Source organism: Dendropsophus ebraccatus, chromosome 3 (assembly GCF_027789765.1).
Source record: "Dendropsophus ebraccatus isolate aDenEbr1 chromosome 3, aDenEbr1.pat, whole genome shotgun sequence".
NCBI classification, from domain to species: domain Eukaryota; kingdom Metazoa; phylum Chordata; class Amphibia; order Anura; family Hylidae; genus Dendropsophus; species Dendropsophus ebraccatus.
Window position 1 is genome coordinate 10,500,043 of NC_091456.1, and position 18,403 is coordinate 10,518,445.

General features: G+C 43.5%; 1 protein-coding gene across 1 annotated transcript; it reads right to left on the reverse strand.

Annotated features, from left to right (window-relative positions):
- Positions 1-2,887: 2,887 nt before the first annotated feature.
- On the reverse strand, positions 2,888-13,922 carry PSMD9 (proteasome 26S subunit, non-ATPase 9). The gene is made up of 6 exons (XM_069964006.1): positions 13,741-13,922; positions 12,482-12,584; positions 10,683-10,870; positions 7,201-7,302; positions 6,651-6,739; positions 2,888-3,175 (listed from the first exon to the last, which is right to left on the reverse strand). Exons 1-6 carry the CDS (start codon positions 13,852-13,854, stop codon positions 3,148-3,150), a joined length of 624 nt encoding a protein of 207 aa, XP_069820107.1. The 5' UTR covers positions 13,855-13,922; the 3' UTR covers positions 2,888-3,147.
- Positions 13,923-18,403: the final 4,481 nt, after the last annotated feature.

Consider the following 18,403-nt stretch of genomic DNA (forward strand, 5'->3'; position numbering starts at 1 on the left):
GGTCCTACACCACTCCAGGCTACCGTGACAAGAGCCCAAGTAACCTTAGACCCATAGAAATCCAAGGTAAAAAAGTTCATGGCACTCCAGTTCCCAAAATATTGATCCTTTATTTCATAGCAAGCAGGAATAAATCCACATAAAAAACAAAGCGTGCACAGCAACGCGTTTCGACGTCTCCGTCTTTATCACAGCTTATGCATAATACAATTAAAAGCCACTTTATATACAAATGTCTACAGGTAAAATCAAAAGGAAATGAACCTCTCACCTTCCTTGGCGTCCGCTCAGCTCTACTGCGCATGCGTCACCCTGGCAAATTTGTACATGGCATGGTGGGAGGATATTTTCCTTTTTTCCTCCTACAACCCTTTTGTGGACTGTATAGTGTGGTACGGGCGGTACATTGACGACCTCTTGTTCATTTGGGGTCGTGATGTACCGCCCATACAAGATTTTGTCACCTATATAAATGACAACCCTTACAACATTAGATTTACCAACACAGATCTTACTGAATCTATTGACTTTCTAGACTTGTCACTCAAGGGAGACACTACCTCGGGCTGTGTGGTCACATCCCTTTATAGAAAGCCGATAACTTGTAATAATATTCTAGAGGCCACCAGCTGTCACCCTAAGCACACGATCACGGCTATTCCCAAGGGTGCATATCTTAGAACTAAAAGAGCATGTTCCCGCGAGCAAGATTATGAGAATCAAACAAGAGAGATAGATAGGAGATTGTCCAAAAGGAATTACCGCCCCTGGATGCTTAATAGAGCAAAGAATTCTTTGGCACATAGAGATCGTAGATCCCTTTTATTTTCTCCCTCTCCTGAGGAGGAGAATAAAAATAGGGGAGTAGTTTTTAGCACCTCATATAGTATGCAATTTAATGACATAAAAAATATCCTTAAAAAACATTTACCTATCCTAGGTCAGGATGAAAAACTAAACAGTATTATAGAGGGAGGTTGTAAATTTGTGGCGAGAAGAGGTGTAACTATTGGCAACTTGATTTCCCCCACAGTACCCAAGCACAACCAAAATAGAGGAAAAGTGTGGCTATCCCAGAAAGGGTTCTTTCCCTGTGGTGGAGCACGCTGCAATGTCTGTAAGTACACTAAAAAAACTATTTCATTCATGGACACTAACAAAACGAAAACATACCAGATTAAATCTTTCATGAATTGTAATAGCGATCATCTAATATATGCTATTTTTTGCTCTGCCTGTTATAAAACATACATAGGGTGCACTACAAGAAAATTAAAAACCCGCATTGCAGAGCATATTTACGACATTGGACGGAAGGGAGAAAATGTGTCTGGGGCAGCTAAACACTTTATATCCATTCATGATGGTGATTTAAAATATTTTTGTTTCTTTGGTTTGGAAAAGGTCCATAAAGATTGTAGAGGAGGGAATTGGTCACAGAAAGTTTTAAACCGTGAAGCCTTTTGGATTTTGAACATGGACACCCGTTTCCCTAAAGGACTAAACTATAGAACAGACCTGATGTATATATATAAATAAAGTTTGTAGAGTAAGGTTATATGTACATAAATTAAATTACAGTAGTATGTTTTCATGATTTTTCTCATATAATTTTTCTCATATAATGTTATCATGTTTATCAGAATTAGTAATATGCCTGTCTTTATCCACTGGTGTGAACACCGCCTATTTCCTTTGCACCGCTCTTTCATCAGCCTCTGCCAAACTAAGCTAAATGACGCATGCGCAGTAGAGCTGAGCGGACGCCAAGGAAGGTGAGAGGTTCATTTCCTTTTGATTTTACCTGTAGACATTTGTATATAAAGTGGCTTTTAATTGTATTATGCATAAGCTGTGATAAAGACGGAGACGTCGAAACGCGTTGCTGTGCACGCTTTGTTTTTTATGTGGATTTATTCCTGCTTGCTATGAAATAAAGGATCAATATTTTGGGAACTGGAGTGCCATGAACTTTTTTACCTTGGATTTCTATGTGTAAACCCAGTGAGCTCCTGGGCTCGTAACGGCACCCGCCCTAGATCCGAACACATCGAGACACAGGTACTGACCATTACCGAATATTGGCAACATTGTGGTCTGAGCGGTAAACCTACTCAAGTTGTTTTATAACCTTAGACCCACTCAGCTATCACACCACCATACGAGCTGACCTGGCAGGGAGACCACCAAAACACCCCCTGCGCCACACTGTATGCTACACATTTATAGGTGCGAATATTGTTCGCATACAGACTAGGTCTGGTCCTACTCGCTAAAATGAAGAGAATGAGACATAGCTGTACAGTATGAAGGGGACTCTCAGAGGCTCAATATCAGCAGTGAGTGCACTAAAATCACCCTGTGACACAGATAAAGGGTTAAACAAAACCATGATTGGTGTATTGGTTTAGAAGGGTTGTCCAGCGAAAATCTTTTTCTTACAAATCAACTGGTGTCAGAAAGTTATATAGATTTGTAATTTACTTCTATTTAAAAATCTCAAGTCTCCCCATACTTATTAGCTGATGTATGTCCTGCAGGAAATCTTGTTTTATTCTCAGTCTGACACAGTGCTCTCTGCTGCCATCTCTGGCCAAGACAGGAACTGTCCAGAGTAGGAGAGGTTTTCTATGGAGATTGATAGAAAACAGAGACAGAGTTCCTGTCTCGGCCAGAGATGTCAGCAGAGAGCACGGTGTCAGACTGAAAGTAAAACAACATTTCCTCAAGGACTTCAGGTTTTTTTTTTAATAGAAGTAAATTACAAATCTATATAACTTTATGATATAAGTTGATTTAAATGAAAAAGATTTTTGCTGGACAACCCCTTGAATAGTGTTACAGTACCCAACGCAGGAATGCAAATCATCAGTTCAGACTCAGCAAGTTCACTTCTTTAAGTCTTCAATGTTTTATTAATATTTTCCAGCACCCAATACGTCTTCCAATTGTTGACTGCAACCGGCACACTTAAAAATATGAAATATGCAAACTGTATAAACTGTATACACCATCCTCTGTTTTACTCAGATCTTCAAATTAAGGCAACCAAAGTGAAGTCCAATTCTTAAAGCAAAGCAGTTTCTTCTAAGATCGGTTTATGTTCCAAATCTTCCTCAGGTAGCCCAACGTAGGTATCCGGAAGCTTCATCTTTTTATTGGAATGATGTTACATCTGAGAAGGAGAAAACAGAGGTCACCTATGAGACAGATTCCTGTAGACTCGGGTCATATATACATTTCTACAGGATAACTGCTTTCTATGGAAAGGAGGATGGGGTGATGTATCGCAAGATTTTGGCCAACAACCTCCTTCCTTCAAAGCAAGGCTCATGGCTGGGTCTTCCAAAATGACATTAACCCAAAACACACAACCAGGGCGACTAAGGAGCGGCTCCGTAAGAAGCACTTGAAGGTCCTGGATTGGCCTAGTCCGTCTCTACACCTGAACCCAAAAGAAAATATTTGGAGGGAGCTGAAACTCAATGTTACCCAGTGAGAGCCCCGAAACCTGAAAGACCTGGGGAAGATCCTGGCTGCAATGTCTGCAAACCTAGTCAAGAAATACAGGAAACATCTGACCGCTGTGACTGCAAGCAAATGTTTCTGCCCCAAATATTAAAGGGGTTGGCCAGCACCTACCTAACTTTTACAAGCTATTGCAGTAACATGACACTCCATAGAATGTCCCCCAAATCATTCATTGCAGCAGTGTCTCCAGACTGTATTCCAATGGCGGAACTACCGCCGTAGCAGCGGCTACCGAACTCAACAAGGGGCCCGGCGGTCAGGTCAGCCTTCCTGATGTCCCCTGGTTAGGCAATTAGGACGTTTGTCCTGACACCAGCTAACCAGGGGAGAATAGTGTGCGCACATAAGCCTGCGCCACAGCCGCTCACACAGGGCCCGGCATACACTGTCACCTGTACAGAGCATAGCGATAGAGAGATAACCATCCGCGCTCCCCCTCCCTCTCTCCCCCGGTCACTGTGCGGCAGCGCTGATTGGAGTAGAGACTCCTCTTCTTAGCTTCTGCTGTCTGCACGGAGGATCCTCTGACCGGATGGATGACCTCTGACCCCTTCCTGCCGGACCTCAGACAGTGACAGCAACTTGTGTGAGTACATACTGACATACTGTCACTGATAAGGGAGGGGGGGATGGTGGCTGCTGCCTTACACACAACTAGAGTCAGCAGCATAAGTGTGGCGTTTACTTCTGCAGTAGTTGTGACAGTGTAGGACTACAACTCCCAATGTGGCCTGCTGTCTCTGCCCCCCACTCCCCCCAAAGACTCAAATGAGGCACAAACTGCAGAGAGAGACAGACCACACTGGGAGTTGTAGTCCCACACAGTCTATATACAAAGCTTCCCTGTGACTTCAGCTCCTGCAGAACTGGAAAGCTCATCCCTAAGCATAACATCCATGTATATGAATATGTATTGTCCCATTTTACTTTTTTTTTGTAAATAAGGGGGGGGGGGGGAGAATCAAAATTGTAAAAGATAAATAATCACTTTATCACCTCATGTGGAAACCTCCAGTGTATGAAAATAGAATAGTACTGATTCTGTGTGATATCAGGTGTGGTATGGCAGTATTATCCAGTCACAGTATGGCGGTATTGATCAGGTATGGTATGGCAGTGTTATACAATCACAGTATGGCGGTATTGGTCAGGTGTGGTATGGCAGTGTTATACAATCACAGTATGGCGGTATTGGTCAGGTGTGGTATGGCAGTGTTATACAATCACAGTATGGCGGTATTGGTCAGGTGTGGTATGGCAGTATTATCCAGTCACAGTATGGCGGTATTGATCAGGTATGGTATGGCAGTGTTATACAATCACAGTATGGCGGTATTGGTCAGGTGTGGTATGGCAGTGTTATCCAGTCACAGTATAGCGGTATTGGTCAGGTGTGGTATGGCAGTGTTATACAATCACAGTATGGCGGTATTGGTCAGGTGTGGTATGGCAGTGTTATCCAGTCAGAGTATGGTGGTATCAGGCCTGGTAAGGCGTTGTTAAATGTGCAATATTACCTACCTATCCTGTGAGGAGAATGGCTACAGACAATATGCAGATCATGTAGAAAAAAAAAAAAGATTCATACAATGTATGTGGCCAAAACCATGCATCCATTTCTTCCACAGAAGTCATGTGCTGTTACCAGGATTATTGGCAATACGGCTATTGGGTACTGCATGGGGGGTTTGGTTGGAGTTGCATTTGGTAACGCAAATCTGGGAACAGAGCCAAAGACGGATCAATTATCAATATGATTGTTTATAAAGTAGTAAATCATGATGATAATTGGTGAGTGAAAAGGGAACATCTTCAGGTTTAGTGCAGGAACTATAAATACGGCCCTAGACGTAGGTGTACGTGTGCAGGTGCCCTCTGCTCTGTCGTACTTGCATGTATAATTGGAGGGCAGGGTCAGAGCTCCAGGCACCATTATAGAGGGCTGAACGAGGGGGGGCCCATTGGAAAGTTTGCTATGGGGCCCAGCCATTTCTAGTTACGCCCCTGCTGTATTCCCAAACATTTTTTGTGATCCCACCATGAATCGTGGGTGTGGGTGGAGCCTGTCACAAGTGGGCGGGGTCTACAAGCTGCGCGTATGCAAGCCACACCCACCAACTTACACTGACACCACAGGACAGGACAAGTGGTGCAGGACATTGCTGCAGTGCATTCTGGCACGGTGAAGAGGACAGCCTGATGATGCGGCCTGTCACATTCTCCCCCATGCCTGAATTTCCAGTGGACGGAAGAGATGTGCAGTAAGGACACACTCATAGGTGAGTATGTCTGCAGCAGCTATCCACAGAACAATGCTGGATTGATGAAGACTATATATTGGTAAGTATTATCCTTTTCTGACTTTTATAATAGGTGAAAGAAAGTGGCCAATCCCTTTAAAGTGTCACTGTCGTTTCATTTTTTTTTTCCAGAAATCAATAGTACGGGCGATTTTAAGAAACTTTGTAATTGGGTTTAAAGCTCTCCCCCCTGTGTTCATGGTTCTCTTATGGAGAGGGGAGGGCTGGAGGGAGATGAGGCACCAAAACAGGGCAACAAAGAGTTAATTTACAGCTACATCACCAGCTATCTCCTCTGAAGTCAGCACTGACCTCTCTGCTTTCACACAGGTCCCACTGTGTAATCCTTTGTTCTCTGCTGGCAACTAATCTCCCTCCTCCCCCTCCATAGAACAGAGAGGATCCGACTGATGTAAAAGAGTCGAGATTTCCTGATAATGAGAAGTGAATGAGAGAGAGGAGGGAGGGGGCGGGACCTGGGGAAAGCCTTTGTGAATGCAGATAATGGCATATTTGCCTAATAAACCCAATTGCAAAGTTTTTTAAAATCACCTGGACTATTGATTTCTGCAAAAAAAAAAAAAGTACGACATTATATGAAATAAAATGCTAAATAAATATATATATATTTTTTTTAATCAAACCGTGAGATTTTCCAGAATTTCTTCTTATAGATTCTGTCTCTCACAGGTGAAGTGAACCTACAAAAATTACACACCCCTCCATTCTTTGTAGGTGGAAAAATTGGCAAAATTGGCTGCGTATAAAATACGTGTAATAGGATCAGACTGATTAAATGATAATGACTACTCCACCTACCCTAAGAGCCCTTTTCCATTCCATCGCTGAGGTGTGAGTCCCAAATGAACTGACTTTCCATCTCGAATGACAGTCACACTTAATGGTTTCTGAAATCACAAGAAAATCAGTATTAAATACTTATGTATGTTCATAACTCGTTTATACTGACCTGGCTACTTTAAAGGGGTTTTCTGATTTTAAAATACTAAACCCTTATCCACAGGATAGGGGAAAAGTAAGAGATCATGGGGGGTCTGACTTCTGTGTCCCCCAGGGATCTCTAGTCCGACTCCTTTTTTTCCAATCGGGCTGTAGGTTGGCATAGAACCCGCAGCTCTATTCATTCTCTATGAAGCCACCAGAAACAGCCAAGTGGAGCATGGTGGCTCCACAGAGAATGAATGGACTTGCGGGTCATGTGCCGATTAGAAACAAAGGATCCAGGGCTCCACCCTGTGGATAGGGGGCATGTATTAAATTGGAGAACCCCTTTAACTATGAAGGGGGGAATTTGAATATTATTGTACTTAAAAAAATTATCGGATATGCGACACGTGTGTCACCTTACCCCTTCACTGTGCTGTACGACGGTGGCAATGTTCTGTAGCGTCTGGAAGTTGTTTGTGTTTACTGAACCAAATGCAATTATGTCATCTCCGACCTGCAATCCCTAAAATAAAAAAAAAATAAAAAGAAAGAATTAAGACATGCATGGAAGTAAACCGTAACACTACCACATATAGATCCTCAGCCATAGGATTCTGTCTCTCTGGACCAGCATAGTGAGCACTAGTGATGAGAAGGGGCTGTCACTAAATTCTGCGGGATGGGGAACCTTCAGCCCTCCAACTGCTGCAAAACTACAATTCCCATGTTACATAAGCTTTAGCTTTGGCTGTCCAGGCATGATGGGAGTTGTAGTTTTGCAAAAGCTGGAGAGCCAAGGTTCCCTACCCCTGAGTTAAAGGGGTACTCCAGCGTGGGGGCACTTTTGCGACCGGGAACCGGGCACCCGCCGCTAGAACCGGGGACGTGAGTGGATGTCTTTTCCCTCGGCCACCTCGTCCCCGGTCCCAGCGCAAAAGTGCCCCCCCCCGCTGGAGTACCCCTTTAAATTACATTAGGAGGTAGTTAAAGAGCCCCTGAGCTGCTTGAAGTGGCTTTGCATACAGCAGCACCGTTGTTAAACCGTCCTAAAGAGAAGCAGATGTATCCGTTTGCAGATTTCCTTTTATGAAAAATATGTCTGCCACCGTGTAAGCTGCACAATGTGGTATCAGTTTGAGAGCACAGACTACACATCCATCATGCTTAGGGTTTTATACATGTCCACCAGTTCATAATCACAAGGATCCGCTGTATTTTCTATGCGTCACATATCTGATTCAGGGATTAGAAGCAGGAGGAGTGCGACACTTCTAGAGGTTTGGAAACTCCTTCAAATGTGCAAAGGTAAATACGTACAAATGACTTTTAAGGACCGAGACAATTTTCGTTCTCGTGAAAATTCGAGAGAAAATGGATTAGCATTTTACATCTTTTAGGTAACGCTTATAATGTAGTTGCATACTTCTAATAAATTATGATCTGTACCTCTCCAGTGTGAACAAACACACAGGGTTAAAGGGAACCGTGTTCAATCCCTGCCCATAATCTAAGCTTGTGTGTAGTAGGTTTCTATTACATGAATTGGTCGGTTTGTCTGCAGCACATCCTGACTCACACCCTGAAGCTGCTGCAAATCCTCACTGCCTGCTCCACTCTGTCTCCACTCCTCTGTGTCCCCCTCCCCTCTGAGACAGAGGTCACATGATCTGTATCTTCTGTTGCCAGGCAAGCTGTAACACCTCATCTGTAACCCCACCCACCACTGACATCACACAGTGATTACCTGACCAAAGGGCGGGGAAACAACAGCCTCTCCTGAGTAGTATAGGGGAAAGGAGACACTGGTGTTTCATCTGTCTCCCTAATCTATTTATCTATGTAGATAGATAGATAGATAGATAGATAGATAGATAGATAGATAGATATTGTGTTTACTGTGCAAAGCAGAAGCAGATGGAGCCAGTGGTGGGTAGATACTACAAGACAGGGGCAGGTACCCAGCAATTGGTGCATGCATGCTGGAAGGTTTAGTTTCCTTGGATAATTTGTAAAATTTTGAATCTGGGGCTAGGAGCAGCATGGGAAAGTAGGAAAGGTGTCAAACAATCGGTGGCGGATTGGGGAGTGCACCTATATGCTTTTTTTTTTTTTTTTTTTTTAATGCTGTCTAGTTCAGTAGCAAATCCCCATAGAAAAGCTCTCCTTCTCTGCACAGTTCCTGACATGGACAGAGGTGGCAGCAGAGAGCACTGTGTCAGATTGGAAAGTATACACCACTTCCTGCAGGACATACAGCAGCTGATAAGTACTGGAAGACTTGCAATTTCTTTAATAGAAGTAAATTACAAATCTATACAGCTTTCTGAAACCGGTTGATTTGAAAGAAAAAGTTTTCCACTGGAGTGCCCCTTTTATATATGAATGTCCAACGTTAACACTCAATAAAGAAAGGAATATAGAGTTGGTTGGAGGTTTGACTCAGCATTTTACTGAAGACAGGACTACGTCTAACCCCACAACAGATGTCACTGAAACAAGCAGCTTCAATGGAGACCAGATGGTGAAAATGTCTCCCTCCCACTGGTTTCTCAATAAGATCAATTGCATTGTCATCCTGCCTATGTACCATGTACGCAAAATAGACCGTTAAATACTTACCTGCCATAGCGGCAAACTAAGAACATTCCCATATAAGAAACCATTGCCTAAGATTCATGCAACATTACTCCAGCAGATGAGGAATTACTATTACTGTAGCTGTAGAGACCAGAGATTTCACAACCCTATGTAAAGGTTTTCAATATTCAGATAAAGCATGCCTTTTATCCTGTACATCGCATCCTTTCTTGCATTTTATGCCTGTCTTATAAAATATTTTTAACCTGTGCATAACTTCTGATATGTCGCTACCCATGGTGAGACAAACAATTCCTTCCATACTTGTTATAATATACTCAGTCTCCTTCCCCCAGTTCTGAGCTGCTGCTTTCTGCTGAAGACACAAAAATCTGTGTGTAAGCTTTTCTCTCTGTCTCCCCCTCCTCCCTTCTGAGACAGACGATGTAAACAAGTCCCTGGCTGGCTTTACCTGCAACATTCTAGCTTCTTTGTAATGCTGGGAGGATTCATCACAGTGAGTTCATCAGCAACCTGACCTCAGATTAATCCTCCCAGTAATACAAAGAACCTACAAAGTTGCAGATAAAGCCTGCCAGGGACTTGTTTACATCACCTGTCTCAGAAGGGAGGGGAAGACAGAGAGAAAAGCTCACACACAGATTTTTGTGTCTTCAGCAGAAAGCAGCAGCTGAGAACTGGGGGAAGGAGACTGAATAGATAATAGAGTATGGAAGGAATTTTTAGTCTCACCATGGGCAGCAGTATATGAAAAATTATGTTTAAGCGGAATACCCCTTTAGGCTATGTTCACACTACGTATATTTCAGTCAGTATTGCAACCAAAACCAGGAGTGGATTAAAAACACAGAAAGGATCTGTTCACACAATGGTGAAATTGAGTGGATGGCCGCCATATAACAGTAAATAACGGCCATTATTTCAATACAACAGCCGTTGTTCTAAAATAACAGCAAATATTTGCCATTAAATGGCGGCCATCCACTCAATTTCAACATTGTGTGAACAGAGCCTTTCTGTGTTTTTAATCCACTCCTGGTTTTGGTTGCAATACTGACTGAAATATACTGACTGAAATATACATATACTGACTGAAATATACGTAGTGTGATCATAGCCTTAAGATGTACAAATGAGTTCCATGGGTTACAATATATTTGAATGCCATAAAGTGGTTTTCAGGGCAGGTTTCCCAAAAAATAGATTTCTCATCTATCCACGGATAAATGTATGACCACAAAAGGCCAACAACGGACATCATGCCAACCAAGTGGGCTGGTGCGATTACAACCAGACATTACTTACACACATACTAGCTGGAGATCCTGGAGTGACTGCATCAACTTTGGCAAAGGCATCGGGTAAAGTCTGCGTCCGTTGATGTGTATCGGCCTCGCCCTCGTCTTTCTGCTTCTTTTCCCTGTCTCGGGCATGTAAATTGTGCAAGGCTTCTTCTATTTCCTTCATGATGGCTTTATGATCATTTTGCAAACCTAAAGATATGAGATTCATATTACATATCCAATGTCCACAGCAATATAGATGAAAAAAATCACAGTTATGTACTTCAACTAACATAGGCTGCCTATGGGTGCAATCATGATTTGGACTGTACCATTTTTAAAGGGGTAGTTCTGCGAATTTATTTATTTTTTTAAATCAACTGTTGCCAAAAAAAAAAGTGCCAGAGATTTGTAAATTACTTCTATTAAAAAATTTCAAGTCTTCCAGTACTTACCAGCTGCTGTATGTCCTTCAGGAAGTGGTGTATTCTTACTGTCTATGGGGATTTGCTACTGCTCTGGACAGTTCCTAACATGGACAGAGGTGGCAGCAGACAGCACTGTGTCAGACTGGAAAAACCACACCACTTACTGCAGGACATACAGCAGCTGATAAGTACTGGAAGACTGGAGGTTTTGTTTTAATAGAAGTAAATTACAAATCTCCGGGACTTTCAGGCACCAGTTGATTTGAAAGAGAAAAAAATGGTGACTAACCCCTTTAAGAATAATTAAAGAATAATTAAATACATTTGTTTCCAATGAATTCATTGGTAAAAACATTTTCGGGTTATGATTCCTATATCGCAGGGCGTGCACCTTTAAAGTGTCACTGTTGTATTTTTACAGAAATCAATAGTCCAGGTGATTTTAAGAAACTTTGTAATTGGGTTTATTAGGCAAATCTGCCATTATCTGCATTCAAACAGACTTTCTCCAGCCCCCCCCCCCCCCCTCTCTCTCATTCACTGCTCATTATCAGGAAATCGCAACTCTTTTACATCAGTCGAGCCCTGTGTAACCTATGGAGAGGGGAGGGGGGAGCAGGGAACAAAGGATTACACAGCGGGACCTGTGTGAAAGACGGTATTCAGAGGTCAGAGAGGTCAGTGCTGACTTCAGAGGAGATAGACCGGTGATGTAGCTGTAAATTAACTATTTGTTGTCCTGTTTTGGTGCCTCATCTCCCTCTACCCCTCCCCTCTCCATAGAAAACCATGAAGACAGGGGGAGAAGTTCAAACTGCTTTCCCATGATAAAAATGCATTTTTCAGCCAATTACAAAGTTTCTTAAAATCACCTGTACTATTGATTTCTGCAAAAAAAAAAAAATAAACCCAATTACAAAGTTTCTTAAAATCACCTGTACTATTGATTTCTGCAAAAAAAAATAAAAAAAAAATTAAACAACAGATACACTTTAAGGTGTCTATAACATATACTGCACGTGCAGGGAAAACTGCAGCAACAGGGGAGTGTATGGGAGGTGAGCTTCTTTTCTTCATTCTATTTATCTACTTAGGGAAGCTGCACAGGGGGTCACGGACTAAGGGCTGACTACATAGGGGGTCATCTACTATAGGGGCATGCACAGAGGGGGATCAGGGTACATTTAACCCACTCCCGGCCATTTCCCCTGATCTATAACACCCCTCTCTCACATACATGCGGCAGAATCCATGCCCCCGTGCGGTCCTCGGTAGGAGAGAACACGGCCGTTGTAATTCCATGGTAGAAGCTCCCAGAGGAGACAGGACAGATATACACTTATACATACGTGTCTGCCTAATACTGAATATGACAGTAATAAAAAACCCTCACAGATGATGTTGTGGCGTGCAGTCCGCACTTGGTAAATATCGACGTCCGCTCTTGGGTATCCTTCTCTGTCTACCAGAGGCCCCTCCATTCCAACATTCTTTTGCTGTAAAAATAAAATAAAAAGCAGAAATGATGTGTAAAATGTAAAATAAAGAATGAAGATTTATAGTAGATATAGGCCGATAGGACATGGGACACTAAACCTGATGTTACATGGAATATGCGTGTCTGGAAAATGCCCTCCTTCCCCCTCTCTTCTGAGATGGATGAGGTAAACAAGTCCCTGGCAGGCTGTATCTGCAACACTGTAACTTCTTTATAATGCTGGGAGGATTATTCTGAGGTCAAAGTTGCTGATGAGCTTTTCTTTCAAATCAACTGGTGCCAGAAAGTTCCAGAGATTTGTAATTTACTTCTATTAAAAATGTTGAGTCTTCCAGTACTTATCAGCTACTGTATGTCCTGTAGGATGTGGTATATGCCCAGAGCAGCAGCAAATCCCCATAGACCCCCCCCCTCTTCAGACTGGAAAAAAATACCACTTCCTGCAGGACATACAGCAGCTGATAAGTACTGGAAGACCCACAATTTTCTAATAGAAGTAAATTACAAATCTCTGGCGTCCGTTGATCTGAAAGAAATGCAAAGCTTCACAGTGATTGGTTGCCATGGATGTCCATATGTATGATGACTGGTCAGTACTGAGAAGACAGGACCTGTACATTATATGTATGAAGACTAGTCAGTTACAGGGACCTGTATAATATATGTATGATGACTGGTCAGTCCCAGGGACCTGTACATTATATGTATGATGACTGGTCAGTCCCAGGGACCTGTATAATATATGTATGATGACTGGTCAGTACTGAGGAGACAGGACCTGTACATTATATGTATGATGACTGGTCAGTCACAGGGACCTGTATAATATATGTATGATGACTGGTCAGTCCCAGGGACCTGTATATTATATGTATGATGACTGGTCAGTCCCAGAGACCTGTATAATATATGTATGATGACTGGTCAGTCACAGGGACCTGTATATTAAAAGTATGATGACTGGTCATTCCCAGGGACCTGTATATTATATGTATGATGACTGGTCAGTCCCAGGGACCTGTATAATATATGTATGATGACTGGTCAGTCCCAGGGACCTGTATATTATATGTATGATGACTGGTCAGTCCCAGGGACCTGTATATTATATGTATGATGACTGGTCAGTCCCAGGGACCTATCACCGCACTTACATCCTCCAGGACATCGTAATACGCCTGTATCTGCGCCTCGATCTCGTCCTTCCTGGCTATCAGCTGCTGGACATCCTGCATGGAGACGGCTTGTGGGCTCCCAGTTTCAGACATAGCTTCCCCAGCCGTAAAGCAGACAACAACTGCGACCACAGAGGACTACAAGTCCGGATGCCTCAGAGGGACAAAAAGTCTGTAGGCGAAAAACAAGCTGAAGTGTTTCAGTCATGCGCACTGCCTCATTCTAGAAGGGAGCTGAGGCGGAGCTGTATCTGTGTCATAATAACCAGTGACAGGAACCCTGTGTGCTGGGCTGACAGAATCCTCTATACATAACAATGGTGGCCCTCATGTATAGCAGCTCCAGTGTCACCAGTCACAGCCCAGTATGTTTAGATTGTTTCCCTAGTGAGTTTGTATCTTTCCTGAGACCAGAAGTCCCTATTATTTTGGCTGTGACTGGTTTTAGCCCTCACATTTATTTCATAGCCAGTCAGGTAAAATACATATTGAATCTTCTCCCCTTCTGGACACTAACAATTTCTACCATTCTTGTTATTATCTTTTAAGTCTCCTTTCCCTAGTTCTCAGTCTGCTGCTTTCTGGTGTTTTCTGTGTCTTCACTAGAGATGATCGAACAGGGCTGAGGTTCGGGTTCATACGATCCTGAACCTCAGCCCTGTTCGATCATCTCTAGTGAAGACACAGAAAACTGTATCTGAGCTGTTCCCTCTGTCTCCCCCGCCCCCTCCTCCTGAGACTGAGACAGCTCATGTAAACAGGGTCCCTGGCCTGCTGTCTTTATACTCTGTAATGGGGGAGGGTTAATCACAGTGAGGTCTGGGCATTACAGAGTGCAGAGACAGTCCAACAGAGAGCTGTTTACATGAGCCATCTCAGAAGAGAGGATTGAGGAGGAGGAGAAAGATCAGAGTGGAGACGGAGAGAACAGCTCACACCCTATCTTCAGCAGAAAGAAGCAGACCCAGAACTGGGGGAAGGAGACTGAAAAGGTAGTAACAAGTATGGAAGGAATTGTTAGTGCCCAGGAGTGGGGATGGTCCAACATGTATTTTACCTGACCGTAATATCCCTTTAGGGTACAAACCCACACACTATACGCAGCAGACTTGATGGTTTAGATTTGATGCTGTGTTCAGTTATTTAGATCTAATCTGCCGCGTATTTGCTGTGTATCGCAGCAGTAAATACGCTGCGTATACGGTGTGTGGGTTTATACCCTTAGGGTAGATTCACACGTACCGTATCCAGAGCAGATTTCACGCTGCGGATACCTTCCCTGTCATTTCAATGAGATTAGATACTCACAGCGGGATGCGAGTATGTAAATGCCAGCCCCCTTAACCCCCCACCGCCCGGAGCACACTGTACCTGATCCACGCTCTGGCTGCATTTGAGGTTTCCGGAGGTCTCGCCCAGCAAATCAGTGAACGACCCGCCACAGTCACTGATTGGCTGAGCAGAACCTATGGGAGCTGGGAGCCGCAGATGTAGCGCGGATCAGGTACAGTATGCTCCGGGCGGCGCAAGGTTAAAGGGGAACTCCAGGTAGGGGTTAAAAAAAATGAAACTTCTGCAGAAGCATAAAGCATTACTTACCTATCTATTCCATTTTTGAAACAACCAAAAATCCATTTGTTTTGGGGGGTTTTGTTCTGTTTTGTGTTTCTGTATTTCCTGTTTTATCAGTTGTACACGGTACTACAGGTTCCAGAATGCATTGCTTTCCCTCAGCTGTTCATCACAGTCCTCCACCCTGCCTATTTCCTGCCCGAAGCTGTTGCAGAACATCTAGGCTGTGTTCACACATTGCAGTTTCATTGTGTTACTGAATTATTTGCAGTAATTTATGATTTCATTGTGGTCCCACCCACCCACACAGGACGCTGCATTCTCTACCTGTAACACCACACAGCACTGTATTCTCTACCTGTAACACCACACAGCACACTGTATTCTCTACCTGTAACACCACACAGGACGCTGCATTCTCTACCTGTAACACCACACAGCACGCTGTATTCTCTACCTGTAACACCACACAGCACGCTGTATTCTCTACCTGTAACACCACACAGCACACTGTATTCTCTACCTGTAACACCACACAGGACGCTGCATTCTCTACCTGTAACACCACACAGCACGCTGTATTCTCTACCTGTAACACCACACAGCACACTGTATTCTCTACCTGTAACACCACACAGCACACTGTATTCTCTACCTGTAACACCACACAGCACACTGTATTCTCTACCTGTAACACCACACAGCATGCTGTATTCTCTACCTGTAACACCACACAGCACGCTGTATTCTCTACCTGTAACACCACACAGCACGCTGTATACCTGTAACACCACACAGCACGCTGTATTCTCTACCTGTAACACCACACAGCACACAGTAATTACCTGTAACACCACACAGCACGCTGTATTCTCTACCTGTAACACCACACAGTACGCTGTATTCTCTACCTGTAACACCACACAGCGCTGTATTCTCTACCTGTAACACCACACAGCACACTGTATTCTCTACCTGTAACACCACACAGCACACTGTATTCTCTACCTGTAACACCACACAGCACACTGTATTCTCTACCTGTAACACCACACAGCACACTGTATTCTCTACCTGTAACACCACACAGCACACTGTATTCTCTACCTGTAACACCACACAGCACACTGTATTCTCTACCTGTAACACCACACAGCACACTGTATTCTCTACCTGTAACACCACACAGCCTGCTGTATTCTCTACCTGTAACACCACACAGCACGCTGTATTCTCTACCTGTAACACCACACAGCACTCTGTATTCTCTACCTGTAACACCACACAGCACACTGTATTCTCTACCTGTAACATCACACAGCACACTGTATTCTCTACCTGTAACACCACACAGCACACTGTATTCTCTACCTGTAACACCACACAGCACACTGTATTCTCTACCTGTAACACCACACAGCACACTGTATTCTCTACCTGTAACACCACACAGCACTCTGTATTCTCTACCTGTAACACCACACAGCACACTGTATTCTCTACCTGTAACACCACACAGCATGCTGTATTCTCTACCTGTAACACCACACAGCACTCTGTATTCTCTACCTGTAACACCACACAGCACGCTGTATTCTCTACCTGTAACACCACAGAGCACTGTATTCTCTACCTGTAACACCACACAGCGCTGTATTCTCTCACTGTAACACTGATATTGGAATAAAGTAAAGAATTTTTTGAATATTTTTTTTTCTTTTCATTTCCACGCACATATTATGATGTGAATACGCTGCAGTACTGCAATGACACTCCAACATGTGTGAACACAGCCCTAATTTCACTGCACACTTCTACAGAATCAGAGAAATCAGTGCAACAGCTGCTTCTGGCTGGTCAGAGATGGTGAATCAGTCAGGGGATTGGGGGATCCAGCCAAGCCTCCTGTGACATCACACCCTGCCCCCTGTCTGCATCATCAGCCTGATCTCAGCAAACACACACAATGTGAGACAGAGGCATGGAAGATTTGTCTCCTAGGGGGGCAGAGCAGTGGGAGCAGGAGAAAATGTGGATTTGCACAGGGACCATTTTTTTCCCCACTTCCTGGACTTCTATCAGCTACCAGTGTGGCAGAACCGTACAGATACGGTAATAAATTGTATAGACACATATATTTAACTTTTAATGTACTTTTAATAAAAAAAAAATTCTTATCCCGAGTTCCACTTTAAGGGGGGCGGCATTTACATATTCGTAGTGGGATAACAATTCAGCTGCAACTACGGAATCACATTGAAACTAAGAGGGAAGGTACCTGCAGTGGATTTTCCTGCAAACTCGCAGCATGAAATCCACTGCGGATAGAGTACATGTCAATCTAGCCTTAAAATGTCACTGGCATCCCCCCCCTCCCCCAGAAATCAATAGTATAGGCAGTTTTAAGAAACTTTGTAATTGGGTTTATTAGACAAATCTGCCATTATCTGCATTCAAAAACCCTTTCCCAGGTCCACCCCTCCTTTCTCTCTCATTCACTGCTCATTATCAGGAAATCTCCACTCTTTTACATCAGTTGAGCCCTGCGTAACCTATGAAGAGGGGAGGGGGGAGGAGGGATATGAGTCGCCAGCAGAGAGCAGAAAACAAAGGAATACACAGCGGGAGCTGCATGAAAGCCGGTATTCAGATATCAGAGAGGTCAGTGCTGACTGTTAGAGGAGATAGACCGGTGATGTAGCTGTAAATTAACTCTTTGTTGTCCTGTTTTGGTGCCTCATCTCCCTCCACCCCTCCCCTTTCCATAAAAGAACCATGAAGACTGGGGGAGAGCTTTAAAATGCTTTTTCATGATAAAAATGCATATTTTTATAAACCCAATTACAAAGTTGTACTATTGATTTCTCCACAAACAATTTAAGCGACAGTGACACTTTGAATGTAAACCTGCGTACTGGTTTAAGTTAGTGATGTGTTTATTAGTCAGGATCACTGACCAGTAGTAGGGGCTCACCAGGATTTCAAGAAGAAGTAATATACACCTACATGGCCTCCCTTCCCTAGTTGTGCACGCCTTGCGGGGATGGCGGTCGCTAACTGACACGGTGGT